At 45.3% G+C, this 25,874-nt stretch overlaps 1 protein-coding gene across 5 annotated transcripts in view; it reads right to left on the reverse strand.

Annotated features, from left to right (window-relative positions):
• Positions 1–2,345: 2,345 nt before the first annotated feature.
• HOXB3 (homeobox B3) overlaps positions 2,346–25,874 on the reverse strand; it is a 58,951-nt gene continuing 35,422 nt past the window's right edge. For all 5 annotated transcript variants that reach the window (XM_090044652.1, XM_090044650.1, XM_090044653.1 and 2 more), the window contains 3 exons: positions 11,963–12,025; positions 5,904–6,458; positions 2,346–4,797 (listed from right to left, as the gene is read on the reverse strand). In XM_090044652.1, coding sequence (XP_089900778.1) covers positions 4,034–4,797; positions 5,904–6,339 — 1,200 coding nt within the window. In that variant the 5' untranslated portion in view covers positions 6,340–6,458; positions 11,963–12,025 and the 3' untranslated portion in view covers positions 2,346–4,033. The remainder of the gene's footprint in view (positions 4,798–5,903; positions 6,459–11,962; positions 12,026–25,874) is intronic.

Here is a 25,874-nt window from a genome sequence, read left to right on the forward strand (position 1 = left end):
GAAAAGAGTGATGCCAAAACTGTAACCTACGGACGAAGAAAGCAGTGGGAAATATGAAAGGTTGGACGATGGAAAAGATAGACAAAAAATCTATAACCTCAAAGAATTCTGACATTTGGGAAGGTTTTCAGTTTGTTTGCTCTAGCTCCATTCCCCCCATCTCGTAGCAAAGGAAGGTTGGCAAACTGCATTCAAGCAGGCGGGAGAGCCTAGAAACTTTTGTCAGTTAAAACATCCGTGTGGGTGGTGTGTATTTCAGGGGAAGCACATAAATCTGGAGCCAAAGCGAGGTGCAGCTCAGCAAAAAAAAGGGGAGGAAAATAAAACCTCAGCAAAAAGACATGGATACAGTCCGGGTGGGGACTCTTAGTTCTGGTAGACTATATTTCCCCCAAAAAATGTTTCAGATCGCTAGGATTTGACCTCTGCAGCAATCAGGAAAAGGTAATATATAAATAAACTAATACGTAAAACCCTGGCAGATCAGAATCGGTATCAACATACACATGTTGAAGATATGCTTCTCTTTAAAGCTCCCTGATTTGAATCTTCCTGATAAACTTAACCAGAATATTATTCTCTGCAGCCTGGGAGAAAGACTGCTGTAGCAGAGAATATATTGAACTAGCTTGGAAACTGCTTATAGCTTCTGTCAACTATTTCTGCTCACTAGCACTAAAGTTACAGACATGAAACCTGTTGGGGGAAGGAATATGTTTTCCCGTATTTCGTATGGATTGACCAGATAGGAAGCTGCCTTCTAAATTGAGGAGCAAACGCATCCTTGTTTTTTTCTAAAAATAGCGGAACAATACCTTGCAGGTTTAATGAACGTTAAAGACCAACAGCAAACTTTTTTTTCCTCTTTGGGCAAAAGCAAGCCTACTTACAAGCAAGTGGGAAATAAAATCGAGAACACAGGAAGGCCCAGAAAAAGGACAGGAAGGAACAAAAGAGACAAAATATCAACCTGACTGGTGAAACGTGACATGGCCCTCTGGTTCTGAGTTGGCTTCGCTTTCACTTATTTTTAAATGAATTCACAGAATTCAGGGATACAACAGCGAACACTATGGCGCCCAGGATCTCAGTCTCAGCGTAGCTACCTCATCCAGAAAATTATATTCAGGAGAAGAGGGGGGAAAAAGCCAACCCTTGACTATTCTTATTTGATCTGATCCCAATCAAAGCTTCCACGCTCTTATGCTTTTAAATTATAGTATCACCGAATGTTAAATTGCTTCTTGCATGGATGAGCATAACCCAGCTACAGGCCGGGGTAGGAAAACAAATTCCCTTTTTTATTGTTATTTATTATTGCACAAGGGCTATAATTACTAACTTGGCACTTCATTTATTAGAAGAAATCAAAGGTAAAAAGAGCTAAAAATAATTTCTCTTTGGAGGTCTTCAGCCGTGTGCATGTGTTTTTGTGGTGTATCTCGTGTATAGATTTATACATACACAGGTGTATACTAGATGCATGCATGTATGTGCGTATATATGGACACACAGTCCTAATGAACAGATTTAAATCGCTGTTTCCGATGACAATGAGGTTAATACTCAATGCCCTTTCATTCCCACCCGCAAGAAGTAGCCAAAATTCCCGCCTCCAGGACCTTATCCCTTATTTCTCCTCCCTTATTTGCTCCACCAATATAAACGTCTACGTTTGACAGACAGTTTCTATCCAGTTCCAGCATCATAAAACTTTTATTGAGCCACACTACTTATAAAATAAGTTTTCTTATGGCTTTGGATCATAAAAAGCAAATTATCCACAGTGTTATCTTATTTGTTTTTTCTGCTGCACTTCTTCTTAAGCTGTCACTGCCAATTTACCCTATCACAGCATCTCTCCCCCCTCATCAGGGTTTTTTTTTTTAATATAGTGATTTAATTTCACCTCAGTTTTAAAATTCCTGCATGAAAACTCTTTGCCTTTTTGTGATTAATCATTTTCCTTTGTTTTCATTTTAGACCCAATGGCTGCTTAGTTTGGATGACACGTGATCCCTTCTCTTGGTAACCGCAGAAGAGGACTGTGAACTTTAGTCTGCGTGAGAGAATTTAAAGCAGGCTTCCAAAGGGATGGGGGGGGGGTGGAATTGGAGACTAGCTATTAACTTTTTAATTAAATATCGTACACTAGGAAAGTGTCAACGGTTTATAACCTGCTTCTCCTGCGAAGTAAAACAAATAGGATTATAACCGGAGGGGTTGAGCAGCGGAGAAGAGAATATAGATACATACGTATCTGTCTGGAACCTCTGGAAGACTTAGACTTACGTTTTGACTACTTTATTTTATTTTTGCTTTTAAATCCGACTAATAGGACAAGATAAAATTGATAACAGAAAGTTTATTCAAGAATTGTTCAACAGACAACCCTTAAGCAAGGAAATAAAATAACTACTAGAAGAACAAAGAAAAATCTCCAAAGAGGAGAAGTGGGATGGGAGGGGTAATCATCTAGAGTTCTTCTAATTCAGGACTATACAATTACAGTCTGGTTCTGCTCTCATGCCTCCAGTAGAACTAATTACATTATTCATAAGTACGAGGGTAACATAAAACTACTGGTCTTTCTAAATTACAATAACTAAAATAAGCTTGTTGTACAATGACAAGGAAACACAATGTCCTTTATAACAAGTAAATACTAAAAAAGTACAATTTGATTCTTTTCTTCTCATATAAATACATAATGTTGGGGATAAATTATACAAAAAAAGAAAATATTTTAAACTGGCTATAACCAATAAATATATATGAATGTTCACCAGAACACACACCTATTGAAAGACGTCACGACTGAGTTGGACGCGACGGCCTTCAAAGTTGTTTTATACCCATTCAAATGTAAACTCTAAGTGCAACGAAGATGTCCAGACAAGAAAGCATTAGCAAATACTCGCGATCCATTCACTTCTGCTTCGTTTGGAGGACATACCGTTTGTTCAAATATACCCTGTTTTCACGTTAAGTCAAGAGAAGAGGAGGAACAACATGTAGGACTTCCAAGTCTTAAGATTGCTTTGTTGTTGGTTTGTTCGAGAACCCTTAAAAACAAAAACAAAGCCCCGGTGTCATCGAAGGGCGATTTCACTGCCTCAAGAGGCGAGGGGGCAAAAAAATAATAATATTCAGACCTGCCAACTTTCCCTGTAGAAAGACAAAATGGTGCAGCTTTGCATGAAGAATGGATGTCCCAGACCCTTCTCGACTCTTAGCCTCTTTGGGCTGGGGGTTGGCGGGCAGGAAGAGAAGAGAGAGTGGGTCCTCCAGGGTTGGCAGGTGTGGATATTTTTCATCTCGTGGTGGTGGTGGTGGTGGTGGGAGGGAGAAGGTTACTCAGCAAAAAAAACCCAACCCAAAATCGAAGGAAACCCTCAAAAGAAAGATCCCCATCATCTAAGGAGTTAAACTGGAAGGGAGAAAGCAAGACTCTTTGCGGGGAGGGGATCGAGAGGGGGTAGTTTTCTGTGGCTCAGTTTAAATTTAAAAAAAAAAAAGAAGAAGAAGAAGGATCTCTGTTGTCGCTGGGCCAGCTGGATAGATCTGGTGAGTCGACAGCTTGAACCCACTGGGTCTTGTCATTTTCAAGGTCCAAGGATTATTTGCAATTCTCCGCGCTTTCTGCTGTTGGTGGTGGTGTTTGCTGTTGTTTTTGGGGTGCTTTATATATATATATTTCTCTCTCTCTCCTCAGATGTCGAGGAAACTGCCCCGTGTGGGTTCAAAAGCATTTGTGTTGAAGCATCAGGAGAGCTATGCATCTATCTCTATCTCTACAGCCGGGGAGACCGCGGGCGGTAGCTTGCAAATAAATAGGGCTGAGTTATCACCGCCCCCCCACCCCTCCACCCCAAGACGCGGCGCCTAAGAAAACCGGGAACAAAAGCCCCACCAAACGGATCGCTTTAAGGGCTCAACACAAATGTTTCTGAATCAGATCCCACAGCGGGTTGGCTCCCCCCTCCTCCCCCGGGTCAGAGCTCCACGCGTCTGCTCTGCCCTCCCACCCCCATCACAGGTGGGTGAGTTTCGGCGCCTCTTGTATTCTGCCCTGAGAAGAGGAGTGGTGCGTGGAAAGGTCTGTGTAGGTGGGGTGGGTCTCGCACGGTCCGTGGTGCTGGCTGGGGGGCATCTGCGGAGCTGCGCTGTAGTCCATGCTGGCAGACTGGTGGTGCGGCAGGTGATTGAGGCCGTACAGGGAGGGGCCGGAGGCGGCCATAGAATCCACGTAGTTGCCCCCCACGTACACGGGGCTGCCCTGCATGCTGGGGGTCCCATAGCTGCCCCCGTTACCCTGTAACACGTGCGGGTCGTACTCGGGCGCCGTGTTGGCGTACTTCTGTTGCGAGGGGCACCCTTTGATGGGGTTTTGGTAGTTAGTCGACATGGCATAGGCATTCTGGTGGGGCTTGTTGAAGGAAGGCGGAGATGGGGCGTCGTAGTTACTAGGCATGGTGTGTAAGGTATTCAGAAACCCGGCGGAGGACTGCATGGGCTGGGGGGGGCTGCCCGTGGGGGAGGGTCCCCCGGAGGAGGACCCCATGCCCTTGGACTTCTGATCCTTTTTGTACTTCATCCGCCGGTTCTGGAACCAGATCTTGATCTGCCTCTCGCTGAGGTTGAGCAAGTTGGCCATCTCCACCCTGCGGGGCCTGCACAGGTAGCGGTTGAAGTGGAATTCCTTCTCCAGCTCCACCAGCTGGGCGCTGGTGTAGGCCGTGCGGGCTCGCTTGGAAGCGGAAGATCCCGGAGGGCTTTTCTCGCCGCTGCAGCTTTCTGCCGGCCGAAATGAAATAAAAGATAATTACTTACATGCAGAAATTGAATGCATCGCTTCTTAATAAATCCTGGAGCAGGCGAGAGGACTTCGACCTCCCCCCCCCCTTGCACATTAGCCTGCACTCTATAATCATGTCATTTATTAAGAGTTCTGTTCTCCAAAGCTGCCCCTGGTTTATGAAAATTTGATCATGTCATGCAGAAAAGGATTCCAGGGCCAGTTATTGAGGAGTCGATTATTTTCAACAGATAATTTTGGAGAAAATAATATTTGGCAGGGGGTGGGAGGAGGGGGCAGGAGCGGAATAATAAATGAAGGCCAACCCCGGCGCCTCCAGGGTGGCGGTGTTGGTCGCAGGGGCAGGCACGTTACATAGACACACAGGGCTGGGAGCCATGGAAGAGTGTGGTCTCACCCACACACGTAGCTACACGCCTCTGTTTGCCTCTGAATTGCACGTGCACCTCTGCAAGTGCTCTACAGGGCATCCATATAACACCCGCGTGATATTAGCAACGCCTGTAGTACACAGAGGCAGGTCTGCATGTAACTATGTATGGGCAGCTGTGTCAGACTATTCTACATGGCAATTCCCTAGCTAGAAGTATGATCTACCTACCTAGCTACGTAATTGCATACGGTCAGATAGAGGTAGTTGGCATCATAGCTATCAATGTGTAGCAGATTAGGTAGGTAGGTAGGCAGGCAGATACATACATACATACATATTATGGAATTGCGTGGGTATGCCTAAATATGATGTAACAAGCACACGCGTTCATTCATGAGCCTCTGCAGGCCTTCAAGACTTCAGCCATCTTTATCCATGTCTAATCGTTGCATTTCACTCCAGTCCCAGGAACAGTTCAAGTGCACATCTCTACCTCTTCACCAGAGGCCAAATCCACTTTCCCCAGCCCACGAGCCCAGTGGAAGCACTGGGAGCTTTGTCCAAGGAGAGGCGGAAGGGGCTGGCTCCTGACACCTCGGTGGAAATCTTTTCGGCTTTTATTTATCCCACCCTGGGACAAGAGCCTGTGGCCTGTAGGTCCTCTACCTCACTGCCCAGGGCAATGGGTGGTGACACAAGCAGAACTTATACCTGTGCTAGGGGAGGTGTTTTTCTGTTTGGAGTTTTGCCTCGATTCTTTCATCCAGGGGAAAATCTGTTTGGTGAGACTTGCATTTGCACTGAGACTTGATTTGCTGGGGGCAGTTTTACTGCTCCCGGACTGGTTATTGCTGTTGCTACTGTTGCTGTTGGTGACAGAGTTTGGGGGTGGTGAGACAGGTGGAGGCTGGTGATGTTCCTGGGGCAAACTTGGCCGCATGCAGCTTCCATTCAGGTCTTTACTTTTCGCATGAGGGGCAGCGTTGCCAAGAGACTGCAGGGAGCAGGCAGACCTCTGGTAGTCATTCTCCACGTGAGAAGAAGGCTGGAAAGGCTGTTGAGGACCATCATAACCAAACCCATTGGCCCCCTGGTAGGTGTAGCCCCCAAAGAGCGTCGAGCTGTCGTAGTATGTTGTTTTCTGCATCTCTGGGCTTCCCCAAAAATATTTTTACTGACTACCAGGGTCTTGACACCCCTATGGAAGAACATTGGCACCCCAAGGTCACGTGACAGTCCGTTTCCAGTTGTCTATTGGAAGCTGACCTGAAAGGTTAGAAGAAACACACAATAATAGTGGCCTGGCTATGAATCCATCTTAGGTAGTGAAAAGCACATGACATGAATAGGTTCCTACAGAACAGAGCTAACAGATGCTTGGAGCAGATTCCTCCTGGCTTTAGACTACTCAGATATTTCAGCACAAAAGTTTTGTTCGTGTGTTGTGTTTTTTTTTTAAATCAGCACATTTTTCTTCCAAACATTGCCCTGGGTAGGTGTCAGCGTGCTCCATGCTCCACACGTGAATTCATAGGCATATATGCACACAGACACATATATAAACACACACTCATTCACGGGAGGGCAAGAATACACCGGGAAGGACTGCAACCAGGCCGGGAGCAGGCACTCCTGCCTTCCCCATCACACTCCAACCAGCAGTTCCCAAAAGTAAAAAGAAAGGAGGACGTTATTCAACTAGAATCTCCCATCTAGAGGCCCAGACACTGTAAAGTTCTTCTGGCTACCCGGGATGTTTCCTTTTAAACTGAAAACAGCAAATAGTCAATATGTTTTCTCCAGGTAACTGTCTCCTGACACAGTTGGCTCGCTTTGCTGTTTACACAGGGGCTCATAATGTCTCTAGATTTCTGTGCAAACACTTTAAGCAGGTCCTGGGAGCGCACATTCAAACTGGTCTCCACCCCCGCACCCCCCTTCCTTGGCCTGCTATTTTACATGTTGCAGCACAGGTTGTATTTAGGAAACTTGCCCCCTCCTGCCCCGCACCCCCCACCCCCAACTGGAGTCTTGTCTCTGGGACTGCGATTGAAAAGATTTGATTCCAAAACCGGTTTCATTGATGTTGTTGTTGTTTTTCTTTTCAAGACAAATGTGTCACCAGGCCATTTGGTCTTGCCTTGTATCCCTTTGACTTTGCCTCATTTTTCCTTCTTTTCTGTTTTGGTTTTCTTTCCAATCCAAGCCCAGAACTTCTAAAAAAAACCCAAAAAACCCCGGAAAACTACCGTTCTTATTTTGTCCCCCTCTTCTCTATTCAAACATAAACTTTCTTCACACAAGAAGAAGAAGAAGACCAAAATAATAAGCAAAAAGAACAGACCCTGTCTCCTTTACCGGAAAATAAATTAATGTGTGAAGACAACCAAGCAGCACACACATTTTCAAAAGCCGGTAAATTCTCTGATGAGCCTGCTATGGGGCTTGGGGGGGTTGTTCTGTTTTGTTTTGTCTTGTCTTGTTTGGGTTTTTTAAAAGTGTCTTTGGCTATTTGATTTGAACAGGAGCAGTCTTGGAGAGTTTGGGGGCAAATACAATCTATTGCCATCTTTCCCAGCATTAAAGGTTGAAGAGAAGGCACTGACTGACAATAAATGATCCACTGATTTTGTCTTCCTGACTCATGTGTGTTTGTGACATAGCAGACTAACCCCCACCATACACTTCTAGCCACAGCTAATGTACTCACACACAGGTTTGATTTAGCCTCTACCCTTTATATATCCCCAAACCTCGGTATCTTCGGCAGAGATCTCCTATGATTCTTTTTTTGTTTTCCATCACATAAAGGTTGCAATCATTTCCCCTGAGAATTATTGGTGGGAGACCTTGGTTTTTATTTTATCCGCGTGGAATATATTTTAATAAAAAGGATCATCCACGACCAGAGCCGAAGAGCCGTGAATTAATTAGCAAACAGCAGTGTCTGTATTATGAATAGGTTTGCTTAAATTGACTAGAAGAGCAGAGAGGTGGGAACCTCTTTGAGGCCTTCTTATCTGGCATTGGTTTCCTTTCAAAAAAAAAAAAAATCAAGACCCTGAGAGTCTTTATGAAAAGCAGCTAAAAATAATAGCGATGATTTTCAAACAAAAGTTCATAAAATAAATTTACGGCCCCCTTCGTCCCAAAGCGAAGCCTGCTGCCTTGTGGCTTCCACTGAAGAGGTTCGCTTTTGTATCTCATCTCTCAACGCGTCACAAATGCCGGTCATTTATCTTCGCCGAAGACGGGCGGAATCCTAATTATTTACTCCAAGGAATTGTTTAAAAAAAACCTCAGCCAGAATAATAAATATTAGATTATATCGTGTTCCAATTAACCGGAGCAGGATCCGCGCCAGGAGCTTTCCCGAGGCTGGAAGTTTCACTTTTTGAAGGATAACAACATTAAAGGCAGAACTCTGCGCCTGGGAACTTTTACTGCTCGGGTTCAGAGGCGATTGGAATAAATAAAATTTTTATATATATATATATATATATACACACACACACATATATATACACACACACACATATATACATATATTTTATATATATATATATGAGGAAATCTCGAGAAGGGAGAGGAGGAGGGGAGGGTATCCAGGGACAGGGTCCGTGGAAAAAACAGGGGGTTGAAAAAAAAGGAAAAAAGAAAAGAAAAGAAAAGACATCTAAGGCAGATTTAAAGCGATCCCTCCATGTTGGAAATCCTAAATTCACAACCTGACTCTGTTTATGAAGAAGAGCAGCACTTCCCTCCCCTCCCCCGCCGAAGGTAGCTCTCACAGCCACAGCCAAAGGAGGAATAGACCCGATTTTAGTGTTAAAAATGAAAGGGGGGGAAAAAAAGAAGAATAGCTCTCAACGCTTCCCTTCACAATAGGCTGATGCTCAGAAACACCTCAAATCTCAGCCACTGCCTGGCGGTGAATATGCCAGGAAAATAGAGACACATTCCTAAAATCTCCCTCTCCCCCCCACCCATCTTCACCCCCAAGCAGAACCCCCCAGTTGAAAAGCAAGGGGCGAAAAGGCCCCTCCATGAGGGCTGCAAAAGAGTCGCTGCGTGGAAGGAAGCTTAAAGCTTGTGAACTCTTCTTGAACCGAGATTGGAGTCATATGGTCATAAATCATTGGGACATATACTCCGCCATTCACAAAGTGATAGCCTATTTGAGTCTCGCTTACCTTAGCCTCTGACGAGCAAAGCACAGGCAGACATAATATATTTTCACATCCAGCATCAACGCAATCAATAAGCACGGAATAACTCCCTTCCTTTAAAAAATGTTAAAGGAATAGATAGATAGATAGATAGATGGAAAAAAGAGAAATCCAGATACAAAAAAAGGAGGAAAAAAATCCCAAACAGGGGGATTTATGCCAGTGGAGCTTTCGGTTACGGCTGCTCAAATTCTCTCTCCCTCTCTCCGTTTGGGAAGGAAAAAAAAAAAAAAAAAAGCAAGATGCTTTTCAGCCTCCAAGATTGTAGGAAAAGCTCAGGGCTTTGAATGGACAAACCCTGAGATTCTAGTTGCCCTGTAGGCTGGTACGCCCTTCTCACTGATAACAATGGCCTCTGCCTTAGCACAGCAAAGGGGAAGAAGGGAAGGAGAGGGAGAGAAAAAAAAAGAAAGAAAGAAAAGCTGAACACAAACCCCTTAACTAGGCAATGCTGGGCTGGGATGAAAATAATCACAACAAGCCTCGAGGAGACCCGGGTGGCGGTGGTGGAAATAAAGCTAGTGGTGATATTTAAAAAAAAAATAAATAAAGGTTTGCTTTGGAGTGCTGGGCAAAGCCAACGAGCCTTCCAAACAGCGTCACTAGTGAAAAATTATGCTAATTGCAGACGTGGTGGACAGAGGCCTAGGCAGAAAGATAGCAAAGCTTTCCTTTGATTCACGTGTTTAACAATTAGGTGTCAATTTATGCTAATAAACCGTTTCAACATAGTCATACTCTGCCCCCCCTTAACAGTTGGAATCATGGTCCTTTCAATAACTGATGCATCTTTTTTTTCTTCCTCCTCCTCCCTCCAGCTGCATTTGTCTCCTGTCTCTAACATGAAGCAAATCCCAAATATACTTTTTTTTTTTGGGGGGGGGGCGAGGAGGGGGTCTGATAAGCCGGGCAGAGAGGGGCCGATTCCATATATATATTTTAAATAGGGAATGGAGAGCTGTAGAGGTGAGGTGGTGGGGGAAGGGGACAAGGTGATGATAAAAATTTCTTGTGTTGATGCAACTCCCAGCCTGCAGCCTTGGGTTACTTTAATATGAAGTCTGTGTGTCAAAGTGCTCTGGCTGGTTGCAACCCCCCTTCCTTCCCCCCCCCATCTACTGTAGGGTGGTGGTGCTGGTTGTATGTGTATGGCATTTGCACTTTTAAAGTGGGGGAAGGAAGGGAGTGAAATCACTTAGGAAAGGCAAAGTCAGGGAGGTGTTGGACAATCAGGCTTTTTATTAATATTATTATTATTATGCAAGGCGCTGCTGCTGTCGTCCCACAAGATTTATGACTCCTCGAGCGCGCACACTGCTGCTGTAAACAGAAACTTTCCAAGATGCATTTTCCTGGAGGTTCAGAAGCAGAAGAAGCCTCGAAAGGAGTGGGAGGAAGAAGCGGGCAAAGAATTTAGGTGTCTGCACATTTTCTCTCTCTCTTTTGGAAGTACTACCATTGTTCCAGTTTGAAATGACCCCCCCCTTTTTTTTTTTAATGCTGGCCAAGTGGGCGAAGTGCTGACTGAGGAACTTATATTTAGCAAGCGAAGGAAAGGCGCAAGCACAAAGACGGGTCGGACCTCGCTGGGAAGGTGTGTCCGGCGCTGGAGCTTCGCAGGACTCTGGCGGACTTTCGGAGGAGCAGGCCCTCCACAAAGGTGAATCTCAATCAAGACTGGGTTTCGCCTCGGGGGCTGCGGGCGGCTCTCAAGGTGCTGGCAGTCGGCTACCCAAAGGGATACCTTGTTTCCACCTATTGTTGGGACTTTCCGAGTGAGGTTTCCACGCTGGCACGGAGTGACCAGCTCGCTCTCCACTGAGATATGGTGTGTCCCCCCTCCCAGCCGACTTCTTATGCATCACTACAACATACATCTTCAGCTACAAGACACTTCCTATTTAGGAACACCAGCGCTGCAGAATGGCCGTGGAGAATACAAGACCTGGGCTACCATTATTTTTTTTAAAGACCCCTATAAATAAAACTACTCATTAGAGTCCTCACAGACCTCAGTGGCTTATGATCGAGTATCTGGAATGTCAGCAGTGCCACGGATTCTGAAAATAACTCTTCTGCAGTACAAACTTTGGGTTATTGTAGGGCGGGGAACCCACCATAACAGAGAAGATGAATACATTTCTCTAAATTGAATTTCCTGCAAGGGGTTATTTGGGTCCATATTGCGTTTCCGACCAGGCTTTGGAAGACAGGTTGCTTTGCTTTTAAAAGTAGCTCTGTTAGATTCACCGCAAGGTCTGCATCACATTTTGCAGTCCTGATTATTCTCGACTTCCCTTTCAAGGGAAGGCAGGAAATATTTTCCACTTAAGGTGCCCACCCAAACTTCTAAGGAGAACCTGCAAAGTTTTATGAAAGGCCAGCAACAAAAGGGAAAACACTTAGCTGAAAAGTAAGGGCCATATTGTTCTTTCTAAGACTGATGGAAACGTACGATGGAGTGTCGTGAAGAGCTGTCAGGTTCTTAGTTTAAATATCTATATATTTTAATGACCAAGTAGGATATTTAATGCAACTCACCAATTCTCGGTTGTCTGGTCCAGCAGATGTGAGGCAGAGAAGGAGTCTGAGAAAGAAAGGGAACTGCAAAAAAATAAAAAAATAAAAAAAAATAAAATGGAGAAACTTTGGTCTCAGCAGAATGGACAATCAAACTCCCTAGACTGAGAACTCCTTGCCTGGACATAGAAAAAAATCCCTTTTTATGTACCCAAACCAAGTCATTCACTCTAGCTGAGATGAGCTCTCACCCAGGTAGCCCAGGCAAGCTTTTAGCAGAGATGTTCATACTTTCAGAAAGTTGTAATATATGTGTGTGTATGTACGTGTGTGTATGTGTATATATATGTGTGTATATATATGTTATATGATACAGCTATGACATATGTGTGTGTACATATATATGCACACGCACACATACACACACGCATGTATGTATGTATGCAGGATCAGAGCTACCATTAAAGAGGAGAGTTGAGGTTATGTTAGCAAGCTTTGTTGTTTCAATTTAATACACGTGTATGCACATTTCGTTGCAGCTTCTTCAGGGGAAGCCAATGTTGGAGGAAATCTTTGATCAATGGTGTTTTTTCAAGGCGGGAGCTGGAATCGTTATCAATAGAAATTGTCTGCTTTGAAATGTAAACTGTTTTGGGGTTGGTGAATTCTGGTATGAATTAAAAAAAACTGATTCAGTTATTACCTCTTTTGTTAGCTTGGTTATACTCAGTTGGCCATTCCTGTGTTACATGCATTTTAAAAAGGAAAGGTATCCAGTTAATTAGTTCTAGATAGGGCAAGAATAAAGCAGTAGGGAAATTGCCAGGCGATTTTTAATGGAAAGCAACGAAATCTCAAGTATTCACAGCACAGCTTTCCCCCTTTATCCAATATGCCACCAATATGGAATGATCCTCATTTAAAAAAAAAAAAGTCTTATACGATAGGTAGACAACAGTCACACACAAAGGTTATTGTATCAAAAGAATTAAAGGATACCAACACAAACATTTTGAAAGCTACATAGAGATTTATCCCGGAAACTTTGGCACGATTTGGTTCAGAAAAAAAGAAAGAGGGGGGAAATCTCATTTAAAAATATTTTCGTTTTGGGAAACATTCCGTCGCTTTAATAATCTTGTTTCCGTTCTGGATGTTGATGTTATTAATCTCGAATAAAAATGTTCCCCTCACACCCCTACTCTGCTTGTGACAACAATCCCTGAACATAAATCACATACTGAGTCTTCCCTGACCCCTCTCTCTAGTCTGAGGCCCATAGCTATAATTTTTTATTATTATCATTATTATTATACGCGCACACACTTAATACACAACATTGGCAATATTCCACTTACATCACAGCCTTACCCGAGTAGCTTGGGTATTTAATTCCCTCTGTAGATTATAAATAAGGATTTTTTTAAAGCCAACCCTTTATGTGGTATGAACCCAGCAAACGAAATATGTCTCTATAAAAGTTCCACCCCCATTTGGTCTTGGGGAAAAAAAGAGGGGGCTGAACAAAAGGAGGTGGAGATAGGCGGAAAGTAGCAGTTCTTGGGAGTGAATTACACGAGGCAGGGAGAGATGGAAGCAAAACGGAAATAAAATATAGCAAGGATCTGAGCAGATTTTCCAGGGAAACCAGCAGAAAGGGGAGCCCCCCAACGCATCCTGGATTTGGGGGTGATTATGATTCAAATGAAGGAGCAGGACCCCTCCTCTCCCCCTTCCTTCCAAAGCGAGCCCCCCCCCCCCAATTTCTAACAATAGGCTCATGCATTATGTATCATTATTAAAAGCGATTAGCGGTGACTTATGGGTATTCTCAAATTAGTCACCATATTAGGGGTTCATGGACACATTTCCCGTTTAAATATAGATAAAAGCCTGCCGGAGTCTGGTCGCTATTCCCTCTCGGCAGCCTTTTGGAACAGATCGGGTGTCCACATGCTTGCTGGGGAGCCCAACCAGCCCCCCTAAGCAGGAGGAGAAGGGTAGTCAGCCCATTGTGAGGAGCGGGGTGTGCATGGGGGCGGCGGGGAGGCTTATAGAGCTCGGGAAAAGGTTTCCCTGCTTCTCTCCTCCCCACCTCACTATATTTATACACTCATTAAAAAAAAAAAAAGCTCCTAACAGAAGCCCAACCTGGCTAAGAAATCAAACTGGAACCGAGTGCGCGGTGTCTTCCTTTGACAGATTAGACCTCTTTCTCCCGGTGACCTTTGCTTAGAAGAGTAATAACTCACCAGATTAATGATCAATCAGCGGAAGTACTTTTGAATTGCCTCCAAAATATAAAACAACAACAACAACACCCAGCCTCATACTATTCCTGGCTTTTTTTTCAGCCCCTACCCCCCCCCCGGCATATACACACACAACACACGCATATCCTTTTCCATCAGAGCTTTGGTCGCCAAAAGTGAGTCTTCACTACTTGATTTTTTTTTTGAGGGGGGAGCGGTATTAGAAAGCTGCAAATAGTCATTTTAGAAGCGGCTGGTCACAGGGGCTGGGAGAGGGCAAGAGATCCCCTCTCTGCCTCCATGCCCCCCTCCATGCCAAAAGAATGGCGTGAATGATGCTCTCACGTGACTGGAGGACGTCAACCTTTTTTTTTTTTTGCCCATTTTATCCAGAATTGTTAAATGAACTTCTCCCCCCGCCTCACCATGCCCTCCCCATCCTCCCCAGCACTAAATGCCCTCAACTTTTGCCTTTCTCCCATCTCCTGAGCTATTTCCCTCGAGCTTTTCTTGCTCTTTTTGGTCTTGTGCGTGTGTGCGCGCGCCTGCATGCATGTGCGTGTGCATGCATGCGTGCCTATGTGCGTGTTGTGTGTGTGTCTGAAATCCTCAGAGCAGAAGAGGGAAAGAAACTGGACACGCGCTCGCCACTGCCCCAGCCTCGCAGAGACCCAGCTCCGAGCCCCGGCTGTGGAAGAGGGGGAGAAAGGAGCTCGTGAGGATGGGAAGACTTCTCTGCTGGCTCCTTGCTCTGAGCCGCCGCAGCCTCTGGGAGCCGCTCCTCTGAACCAGCCCCTGACAACCTGCTCCCCCGCTCCAGCCGGCCGTGGGGCGGGGGCCCTTTCTCACCCACGCGCCGGCCTGTAAGCGAGTGGATTTACAAGCTGAGCACTATGGCAGCCGCCTAGGCCCCTGCAAGGAGGGCGCGTGTTGCTTTGGACGGGGCTCTGCCTTCTGCTCTTGCGCAGGGGCTAACCAGGTTCCGGGGGGTGGGGGGAGGAAGAGGGGGTGACACTTCTCTCCTCCTCCTGGACACCATCAAGGTCCCCTCGGGGTTGAGAAGGAAGAAAGTAGCTTGGAAAAAGCAGTCGGGGTGGGGGCAAGGACTGGGGGGTCCGTGCTACCTGCACTGAAGTGGGTGCAGAGTGAGGGTGGGCGGAGAGGGGAGCTGGGCTCCCCAGGGCTGGCTGATCTCAGCCGTGGACTTCAGGGGCTGTCGAGAAGCAACGGGAACATCTTTGCGTTTGGCCCTTCTCCCTGAGCAGCATCCAGTCCCGTGTCCCCGTCTGCACGGATCGCTGCCCTGGCTAAACCGGGGCCCTACTGTAAAGGTATTTGATCTCCCACACTCATCAGCATATCAAGCGGCTGAGATCCATAACCCGCTCTAAGTTAATTTTTAATGACAGGAGAAATAGCTCGGAGTGGCAATGTTTAACCGAGCCTCAATGCCCTCATTGTAGCGGATAAGGTAGATGGAAGTGGGAGCTGTAGATCATATGTCTATTTTTAGACCTGCTTTAAGTAAGGCTCACACTGGGGTGAAATGAGAACCAGGATTTCTAAATCTGTCCCTCTCACCGCTGCAACGTTGGGCTGCGGCACGTAGCTACACACAAGGCACGCGCACACACACCGAGCCGCGCACACACGGACAGAGGGGCACACACAGCCCGGAGCACACCCACACCCACACACCCGATGTCCAGGGAAAACCTTACTTCAGGAGATATCTCTAAAGAAACTCGCTTTTCTTCTGTTGGCTCATCAAAAAAGCTAAGGGGGGCTTTTCAGAGATTAAAAATTACCCAGGCTACCCTAGTTCTAGATGTGATCCCTTTAGAAAGCACCCAGAAACAAAGTCCTAAAAGACTGTAATGAGTCTGCCTTAGGAGGTGTGAAGGAATTACATCTAGAAAGACTTTAGGATTTGAAGAAAAGAAGGCAAGAAGAAAGCAAGGAGCACTAACAACATATATAAATATATATTGGTAAATTTAAAAAAAAAACACGCCTCCATTAATATCAATTTACTTCAATGAAAACTTTGGTTCTTCATGAAGTTGATGATTTATGATAAAATCAATTAAATTACGGTCACTCAGGGCCTTGCGGTTTCCTCTCAGATTTCATTCGCCGACAGATCAAGCGCTGGGTAAAAAAATTCAAGTTTAGCTGGAGGCGAGTAAAGATAATTCCGAAGCCGAGGAAATTTAATGCAAAGCAATTTTCAGCAAAAAACCAGAAGCTGGTGGAGCACAGCTCCCGTCCGCTGCCAATATCTACGAGTATGCCTCGGGAAATATTAGACACTGACTCCAAAGTTTTCCCTTATATCTCTATCTCAATTTTTTATACAATGTAGGGGGCAAATTGTCCCAGGAGCTAAGTTATTATCCAACTAAACAAAGATACAAACAAAAAGCGGGCACACTGAACAGGGTGCACATCTATTCTTTTAAATCACTTTCAGGTGTAATTATATCAGGCTTTCTCGCCTCCCGTATCAACTTTATGCTCTTAAACTCTGCTGAATAAAAGAGGCACTAAAGCTTTTTACTCCCTAGCCCCCAAATGCAGGTCCCCTATCCACCAGGAACCCCAAGAAAAGTAATCCCCCCACCCACCCCCCACCTAAAGTAAAGGTCATTTCAGAAATTACATTTAAACAAATACATAAGCCTGGCTGCACCCTCTTTAGGACCCACGATTCATCTGAACCCGTGGTCCCTATCTGAAAGGATGCTAAGAAGCGGAATTCTGAATAAACCCTGAACATTAGGCAAAATGTTAAAGAATCTCATTCTTACCCATCCCAGCGCAATAAATTAGCCAGCGAAAGCACCGAGTAAATAGCCAGATGTGTGCGAGTCACATCTGGCCAATACAAGCCGTGCTGGGGAGGGAGGGAGGGGATCCACTACAGACATACAGGGCTTGGGAATTTTTTAGGAGCGGGGGCTCCTCGGAAAAGGCTTGTAATTAGGATCTGCTTCAAGTAAACACAGCTTCTCGGGGCCATAAATCACAATCACATACATTCTCCAGTTTAGCACCCTGCTTTTCCAAGGCAGCCTTTGGAGTTTCTGCTTCAAGCAGGCAAGAGGTGCTAAACCTTTAACAAATGTGGCTCAGGGAAAAGTCGCGGAACTCCACACGGACTTGAAAGGGAACTCCCGGATTCCGTCAGGGTAGGAACCGAGCGAGATAATTTTTGCTCATCTTCCACTTCCCTGGCTAAGTTTTCCGAGACATCAGTCTTAATTTGTTACTAGGGAAAGTCAGCTCCAGTTCCTGCTGACCAATGGAGAAGTCCCGAGCCTGTCAAAAGCGATGGGGGCAATTAATTATATCTTGCAGCGCTGGAATTCCTAGAGTAGGGAAAGGCAAAGTTGCATTATTATTTTTTTTTAACCTCTTACCTGGTTTAGTTCCCAAGGACTTCAGGAAGAAACGAGCGGAGGCGGATCGGACGCTGCAAGAGCTGAACCAAAGCGAGGAAATTAAGGAGAAGAAAAGAAACTACTTTATTGTACCTCGGTGGATCTTGATGACAGCTTTGTCGGACGGACTTCCCCCCCCCCCCCAAAGATGCTTTGATTTTTGGACTCACTGGATTCCAACGGAACTGTCTTGACGTGAAGAAAAATAGAGACCCTTCTTCCCAAACAGCTTCAAGTGTTGCAAGAATACAGCCCCCTTTCCAGAAAGCGCAGAGATACTGGGGAGCGGGGTGGAGGGAAATAATTCGTACTTGATTTCCCCTTTGAAAAAAAAAATATCCCCCCCCCCGGTCCCAGATCCTGGTATCTATATGGAAAGCTGTTTCTCTTTATAAAGACTTAAAATGTTGCAAGACGGGTCTAATACTGAGTGACAAGCGGTGGTGGAGAGAGAGAGGAACCAAATGGATTCTGGTTTTTAAAGGCCACTAGGAACTGGCCAGTCTTCAATGTCAGGATTCAAAATTGATTCCATATGTCTCGTCCAAAAAAAAAAATCAAAGTTAAGCAAAACCTAGCGGATTCCTTTCTTTCTGCCATTTTTCCTTTCCTTTTCTTTTTTTGGGGGGTGCGTAGATGTGATCCTATAAAATATATGTATATTGCAATTAACATGGCTGACTTTTGTGTCTAATCACAGAGGTAAGAGGTGGAAAAGTTGCAGCAGCCCCAGCCCCAAGGCTGCATTTAGCATCCAGTAAATGGAGTTGCCCTGAAGTTGCAAACGGGGCATATGTATGGAGATGAGGAAAGGGGTGAAGTTTGCCAGAACTTGGGTCGGCAGAAGAAATAGGAGAAACTCTCCTGAATGCGGGGTGAATGGGAGAATTGTTTTGGGGAAGATTGCCATTGACTGCCATAGGTGGTGGGGCTGCTTTTGGGTAGCACTGAAAGTGGACGTGTTGCGGGGATGAATGGACGTGTTGCGTGGATGGAGGAGGGCAAAGGAGCCGGGTTGATTTTCACCAAATAACAGACCTCGGGGTATTTCATCTTCCACCACCTCCTTCGGGGCTTAAAGGGGGACGCTGGACACCCCCAAAGATGCCATGGTGGAAATCTGGAGAAACCTGCCCCTAAGCACTTAGTGCTCTCTCTGACCTCGCAGTGCCTTTGCTCATAGCATGCAAGCAGATTTTTGGTTGAATTTAACCTACAAAAATAAAGATGAAATATTATGGAGTGAGAATCCTCCCCACCCCCTTCCCCTATCTTGGGGGGTGGGAGAAGAACAACCCAACCTGAACATCGCTTCTGATTTATGGCTTTGCTTTTCTGAAATAGCTTCTGATTTGGTCAGTGGCAATCGAGTGTTGAAATGTGGTTTTACACCCGTCTCCCCTCCCCCCAACAAATAAACTTCAAAGGAGACGTCATTCTTTCCAACTTTGGCCTATTTCACAGAAAAGCAACAAGCACTCCTTTCCTTTTGTCCTGGCTGGAAAAAAAAGGTGTGTGTGTGTGGGGGGGGAAGCTCCTTTCTTTCTGCAGCAGTAGATCTGCCTCGGCTCCCGCTATAGTCCTTTGCAGTCCTGAAGGCCTCTATAGCAGTGATTTGGTTGGGGCGTGAATTTGTTCTGCCTGTGTTTCCCCTGATGAGATTTGTTAAAATAACGGAACCAATGTAATGCGGTTTTTCTGTGCAAACGTTAATTCCTTTCCCAAACTCCGGCCATGTATTTCTAACGAGGTTATGATTTCGCTCCCTTTGAAATATATATACATAGGTGTGTGCGTGTGTGTATAGATACATATGTAAGTATCTATACACATGTATACGCCTGTGTATAATCTGTCGGAATAAAGGCAGTATCTCTTACTGGTACCTGTTTTAATCGGCTATGGGTCGGCAGGGGTGAGCAGTGCCTGGGCATTGCTCCTAGCTGAGTGGTCACCAGAATTACTTGCTCTCCTACTGAGCCCGCGTGTTCAGATCTACAGGTTTGTGCATTGTCTTCCAGCATCGCCTGGCGCTGCTGCTGGTCTCCTCGCCTTGCAACTCCAAAGGGTCTCCCCTACTATATTTCTTTGATCTTAAATAACTCTCTCTCACAGCCTGCAATAAATTATGAACTAAGGTGATGTTGACTTATATTTACTAGCTTAATAGCTTCCTCTTTGGGAAAGATACGGTATACGCGTTTGAGTGAGAGGGGGAGAGGGAGAAAGGCAGGGGCATTCTTTGCAAACCGTGTGGGATAAACACTGATTCTTAAGGTTGACAGATCAAAACCTTCTGGAAATGTGAGAGACAAGAAAGAAAGGCTTATTGCAAAGCAATTAATAAAACAATAGTGGCCAGAGCTAGGTTTTCTTAAGCAGAGAGATCAATATCTCATCAAATATCTTGAATATTATTCAGATCATTTATGACCATAACACAAGGCACAATCTTGCAGCCCTCTAGTACCTGAGCCAGTTGATAAAGAGATACATCCAGGGAAAAACTAATAATAATAATAACGATTTGCACATTATTTCTAGCTGGTGCGAAAGGACTCAGGCTGCAAAGTTATTATATTACCTGATCGATAAATAACCCGTTCATGAAGGCAAATGGGGAAATACGTGGTTGTTGGTAGGACTGGAGGGCTGTTCCAGCCATAATGATCCGGAGAGCGGAGATTTTGGGAAGTTACCACGAGCAAGGCTGGGGAGATGGGTGCTATTGTCTGCAGGGGAAAGGATGTCCCAGCCCCTCGCGGTCTCAGCTAAAGGAAACAATGAGAAAGCCTCGGGCTGCCCAAATCTGAACGAAACAACCCCTTTTCCTTGTGTTACGTCATCCGAGGTTAAATATTCGCTAACATCGCCAAGAACAGGGGGGCAAAAAACCCACACAAAACCCAGACCCTATTGCCGGAGGTTACAGGTAGGGGATGTATCAACGTGTTTTAATAGCTTCAACTTCCAGTGGAAGCCGAGAAGCAGGGGCTGGGGAGGGGGGATTTGCCAAGCCTTGGACTTGATGCTGAGAAGTCATCGAGACCTAAACCGATCTCCCATCCTGGCTCCTTCCTCAGCAGCTTAGATTCTGCTGCAGGGCTTGATCCCCAAGCCAATCTCTACATCCCATCCGTCACAACCTGGTGTCCTTCTCTAGAGAAACCAGGTGGAGAGACAAAACGAAGTGTCACCTGAAAAGGGGGCTCCCAACCATCCTCGCCCCAAATGAAACCCAAAGGCTTCAGGAAAGGTGTGCGTGTGTGTGCCTATGTACATAAAGTATGGGACGTCTCTAATGGCTCTGGAGGGGAAGTGAGGAGAAAAGGCGACTCATCGTCAGCCAAGAGGCAAAAAAAAAAAAATGCCACATGGAGCTATTCAGCGGGCTCTCGTTACCGCTGACATCTGACTTCTTTAAGGCAGGCATTCACACAAAGGCGCCGGGAACCGCATCCAAAGACGCCGGCTATTGAGCTAGACCCACTCCTTCCCCTCCTCCCTGAAAAAATAAGTGGGCAACATCACTGTGAAGCCAAGGATCTGAAGGCATAAGAGCTTGACAAAGAAGGATGCTGCATTTCTGGCTTCTTTGCCGTCCCTGGATCTCCCTTAATATTTAATGAAAGTCACCGAGCTGAGCACGTTTTGCTACATAAAGGTTTACACTATCCGACAGCGTTAAATAGCTGCGTCCCCGGCTGGGGTGAGCCGGGAGGGCGAGAAGGGAGAGGAAGTGAAGAAGTGCGGAGGATTCACACGGGAGAATCTGGCGCGACCATTTAATCTCCGCGCCTGTTGTCAGTTTTATTGACCCCTCGCGTGTTTTGGCTTGTAAAAATGTTTAAAAGTGACATCTCCCACTTCCTCCCTTCCTTTCAGCGCCCCACCAACTTGGTCAAGTTTTATGTAGGAAATTCAGGAGGAGCTGAGTCCTGATCTTCCAGGAGCTGCCAAGGGGGCATTTGCTCCCCCTGTGCCCGCATGCGTTTGGAACAGGTCTACCCTTGCCATCAAAGCCGCTCTTGAAGAGATGACTCTAAGCGTTGAAGTTTGCCTGCCTTCCCTCCGTGGGCTGGAAGGGCTTTCTCGACTAGCTTTCCCCTCTGCTTTTCACAGTCGAGCTTCTGCAAAGAGCCCACAGCTCTCAAGGCTCTCTTAGTTTCTTAAGACCAGAGGGCCAAATTCTGCTCTCAGTTACATCAGCTTTACATCAGTGTAACTCCACTGACTTTCAGGATCCTCCTGAGTTGCTTCCGTGTAAATGCTAGCAGGCCCTTACACCATGCTTTGTTACCTAAACTTTCCAAACTTTAATCAGAGGAACATCTATCTATCTATCTATCTATCTATCTATCTATCTATCTATCTATCTATCTATCTATCTATCTATCTATCTATCTATTTACCTATCTGTCTGTCTGTCTGTCTACATACTTACTTACTTACCTACCTACCTACCAGCCATAGCAAAGTCAGACAATTTTAGCTTCAAGTTTTCCCCTTTGTACAAACATCCTAACAAAATAAAATTCGGAATAATTCATTTCTTTTTTATGATCATGCTTTGATGGGGACAGAGCCTCGAAACGATCAGACTGCTGAAGAATGCCCAGACCATTGTCCCAGGACCTGAATCTACCTACTGGACTTTGGGAACACAGGCAGCCTCACCTATTGTTCAGCCCTCCATTGGCAAAGTAACTTCTTCCTCTCCTGTGATCAAGTATTGTCCCTACTTAAAAGCCAAACAGTACATTTTTTGCACTCCCACAACAATTTAATTTTGAATCCGAAATGTGGTTAGTTATTTGCTTTTCTGTTCAGTCGGTTTACAACGGGACTCAGCCACGCACTGTCTTTTAAAAGAAAAGCCATCAACCTGTGTTGTGATTCCAATGAGGCATTCTCGTTCTTGGGAGCAGGGGTGGGGAGAATTGGTGAAAAATGAGTTATGTCTGGTTAAGGGATGCTGCGATACAAAACTCCGAGCTGTAATTTTTATATTAAGGTCGTGGTCTTTTACTAGGTTTATATGCCAATGAGGCGTTCCCGGTTTACCAAATTTATACAAATCTCTCCTTAATTGGTAATCACAGATGCTGTAATTTAAGACCCCCAGCTATAGAGCCTTCATATTAGCTGCTGATCTATTACTGTAAATCGTCTGAAATAATCAACTCCAGGGAGTGGAGTAGAGAGAACGATCCCCGCTCTAAAATATCATCGCTTCCACATCATTTTCACTTGAGAAATGATTTATCTTGGACACCGCCATAAACAACACAACTCTCTCACAAACACACACACAATGGCAGCCGCAGTGCTGCTGACATGCTTATTGTAATAAATCAAGAAAGGGGGAAAAAAGAGGTTGTGAGGAGAGAGAGAGCGAGCGAGAGGAATATTCCTAAAAATATCAATGAAATGCCTCGATGGGTATAAACACACATACCACCATGTGAAGAGAAATGGGAGGAAATGAAGACGGCTATTTGTCACATTTTACGACAATAACATTAATAACAAACAATAAATTTACATGGACATATAGACACGCTAGGAATTGGGAAGCCCCCGCTACTTACAATAATCCAGCCCTCGGCGTGGCTTCTTGCTTCCTGAGAATTGTTTTATTGCAGACTTCTCTCTCTCTCTCTCCCTCTCTCTCGCCCTCCCTCCCTCTCTCTCTCTTTCTCTCTCTCTTTCTCTCTCTCTTTTTTTCCTCGGCTATAGGCTTGTTTTTTAAAGGACAGTTGAATTTCACGTCAGACACAAGGAGACCATGTCTGCGATTTTCCTGACGAATACATATCTATTCTGCAACCGCTGCATTAATTATTTAATGAATCACGTGATCTGCAAGGGGGGAAGGGGGTCTCTCAGTTTCATACTCAAAGGACCACTGTGACCTTCCACTGGAACAGTATTTCCCCCCCCCGCCTCAAAAAATAAGTTAAGAAGCGAATGAAACATTTTAAATCCGCGCAGACACAATCGCCCCAGAGTTATTTCTAATAACTCCAGAGTCCTACTCACCCTGGCATGTGAACATGGGGTGTATGGATGCAGCGAGCTCCATACTTCTCTCTCTATTAAAGAACTCTCTGGGAGGGTTATAGCCCCATGCCACCCGCTCCCCCAGAAGTTGCAAATATTTAAAAGCTTTCCTAAAACCTTCTTGTTGGATATTGCTTCTCTGCCCAGCTGGCCACACAACGTTTTTCACCCTGACGTTTTATTGCTGCCCGGCCCTGAATAGAACAAATGTTCCAGAGGCGAAACTAGCTGAGAATACTTATATTCGTGGCTCCATATTTTCAAGGGGATTTCGTTTTGCCATTCAGCGAAAGAGTGTCGCTGCTGCTGTTATTGTTTGCTTAGCCTTCTTTGAGATGGTTGTTGTATTTTGGAGTCCAGTGTTGGCTCTCCAGCGAGATGCCAAACACGGGCTCCTGCAAAAGAATGGGCAACAAAGGCAGCCACTTATATTGCATACACTAAGAGCTGCTTACGCGACAAATAAACACAGGGCGATGCTTCCCAGCACTGGACACACGGCTGCCCGGATCAACCTACTTAACAGCTGCTAACACCAACACACTTACTTTACAGACCCATGTAGCATTACCTTTGCTTTTAAAATCTAAAGCCTGAGGAGTCAGCTAAGAATTTAGAAACTCTCCCCTAGGTGCCCTCAATCTTTTGTTGTTCAGGTGATCAGGGAGCTCACCCTCCCCCCCTACACACACACACACACACACACACACACACCTCACGTCTCTGAACAATAGAAGTGATGGAAGGAGCCAGCCAGTGTTTAACACAGAGAAGGTCAAACAATAGCCTGGTGTGAGCCCGGGTGAGGAGGCAAGTGAAAGGCATTTGAATGTGCACATCCAGTTTAGAAAGCAGGGGGGAAATTGTAGAAGGATCCTAGGATCCGCAATAAATAAACCAAGAGCGATAAACTAAGCGGCTTCTAGCGGGCTGGTTCCTGGGACAGAAAGATTTGCAGGACCCCGTCCTCAGCACGAATGATTAAAAGTTCTACAAATGTATGTGCCCTTTTAAATCCAGGAGGGCTTTGGGGTGGAGGAGTATTGGGAAGGGCTTTTGGGTGGTTGCAAAAACGAATATTCGTAGCAAATAGGTTCCAAAAGCTTTGGCTTTTCACCAATTGTTATTATTCGGTCTTATGATCCAAAAGTACTTTAACATCAAAAACCCTGCAGCTAAGTGTTCTGGAGAAAAGGATCCAAGCACAGAAAAAGCTGTATTGGATGAAGGATCCTCCGCTAGAACCGTGTGTCCCTTCCTATAGAGAAGGCAGCTTCCCTTATCTGATGGAGTAAAGGTTTTTTACTTTAATCGAGAAGAGGTCAGAATCCGAGGCGGTACATTCAAAAGCTATCCTTTTAAGCCAAAAAAATGGAAGTATAGTAATAATAATAAATCATCTTTAAAAAAAAACCAAACAAGGAGGGATTCCTATTCGACTTGGGGAGGGCGGGAGGAGAGAGAAGGATCCAAAACTGTTCAGCCACCACAAACAAAGCAAAACAAAGCAAACCACCACCAACAAAACACTTTCCCCCCCCAAAAAAAATCTGGCTGCATTTTTTGTTCTTCCCCCCACCCCTCCAAGCTCCTTGCAGAAGAGCAAGTTTGGTTAAAAAGCTCGCTGTTCAAAGAATAGGAAATGCAGCCATAAACAGCCCCCGCCGCCTCCGAGGTGCCTTCATCAAAGCAGCTTTCTTTGGAAAGATAAAATGAACGTTTATATAGTGAGAAAGGGAGATTGATTTACGAATTTAAACACGCCGTTTTTATTGCGGATCATAAATCTGTCAGTGTGAGGCTGTTCCAGCTGAGAAACTCCTACCCAGCTCGGAGTTGCCTCAAAGTGATGCTTTTAAGGGAAACCCAACACTATTGCGGGGAACATGTATGGGTCCATGGGCTGAAAATACTTTCCCCAGGTATATTTACATTAGAGGAAAACAATCCCGAGCTTTATATGTGAAGGTGCTTGTCTCTTCCCCCCACCACTCCACCTCCCTTTCTCCCTCTCTGCCTTCCAAATAAATAAATCTCAGCCCGCCCCGGTAATCGGACGGCTCCAGGGTCTTAGATACAAAGGACCGTGTGTGCACTTTGCAGATCGCACCGAAACAAAAGGTCTGGAGGAGTACAGGCGAAAGAGATCGGGCCCTTGATGCTGTTCCCGCGGGG

The sequence above is a fragment of the Crocodylus siamensis genome, chromosome 4, assembly GCF_052110815.1.
Source record: "Crocodylus siamensis isolate JL-2025a chromosome 4, ASM5211081v1, whole genome shotgun sequence".
NCBI lineage: Eukaryota > Metazoa > Chordata > Crocodylia > Crocodylidae > Crocodylus > Crocodylus siamensis.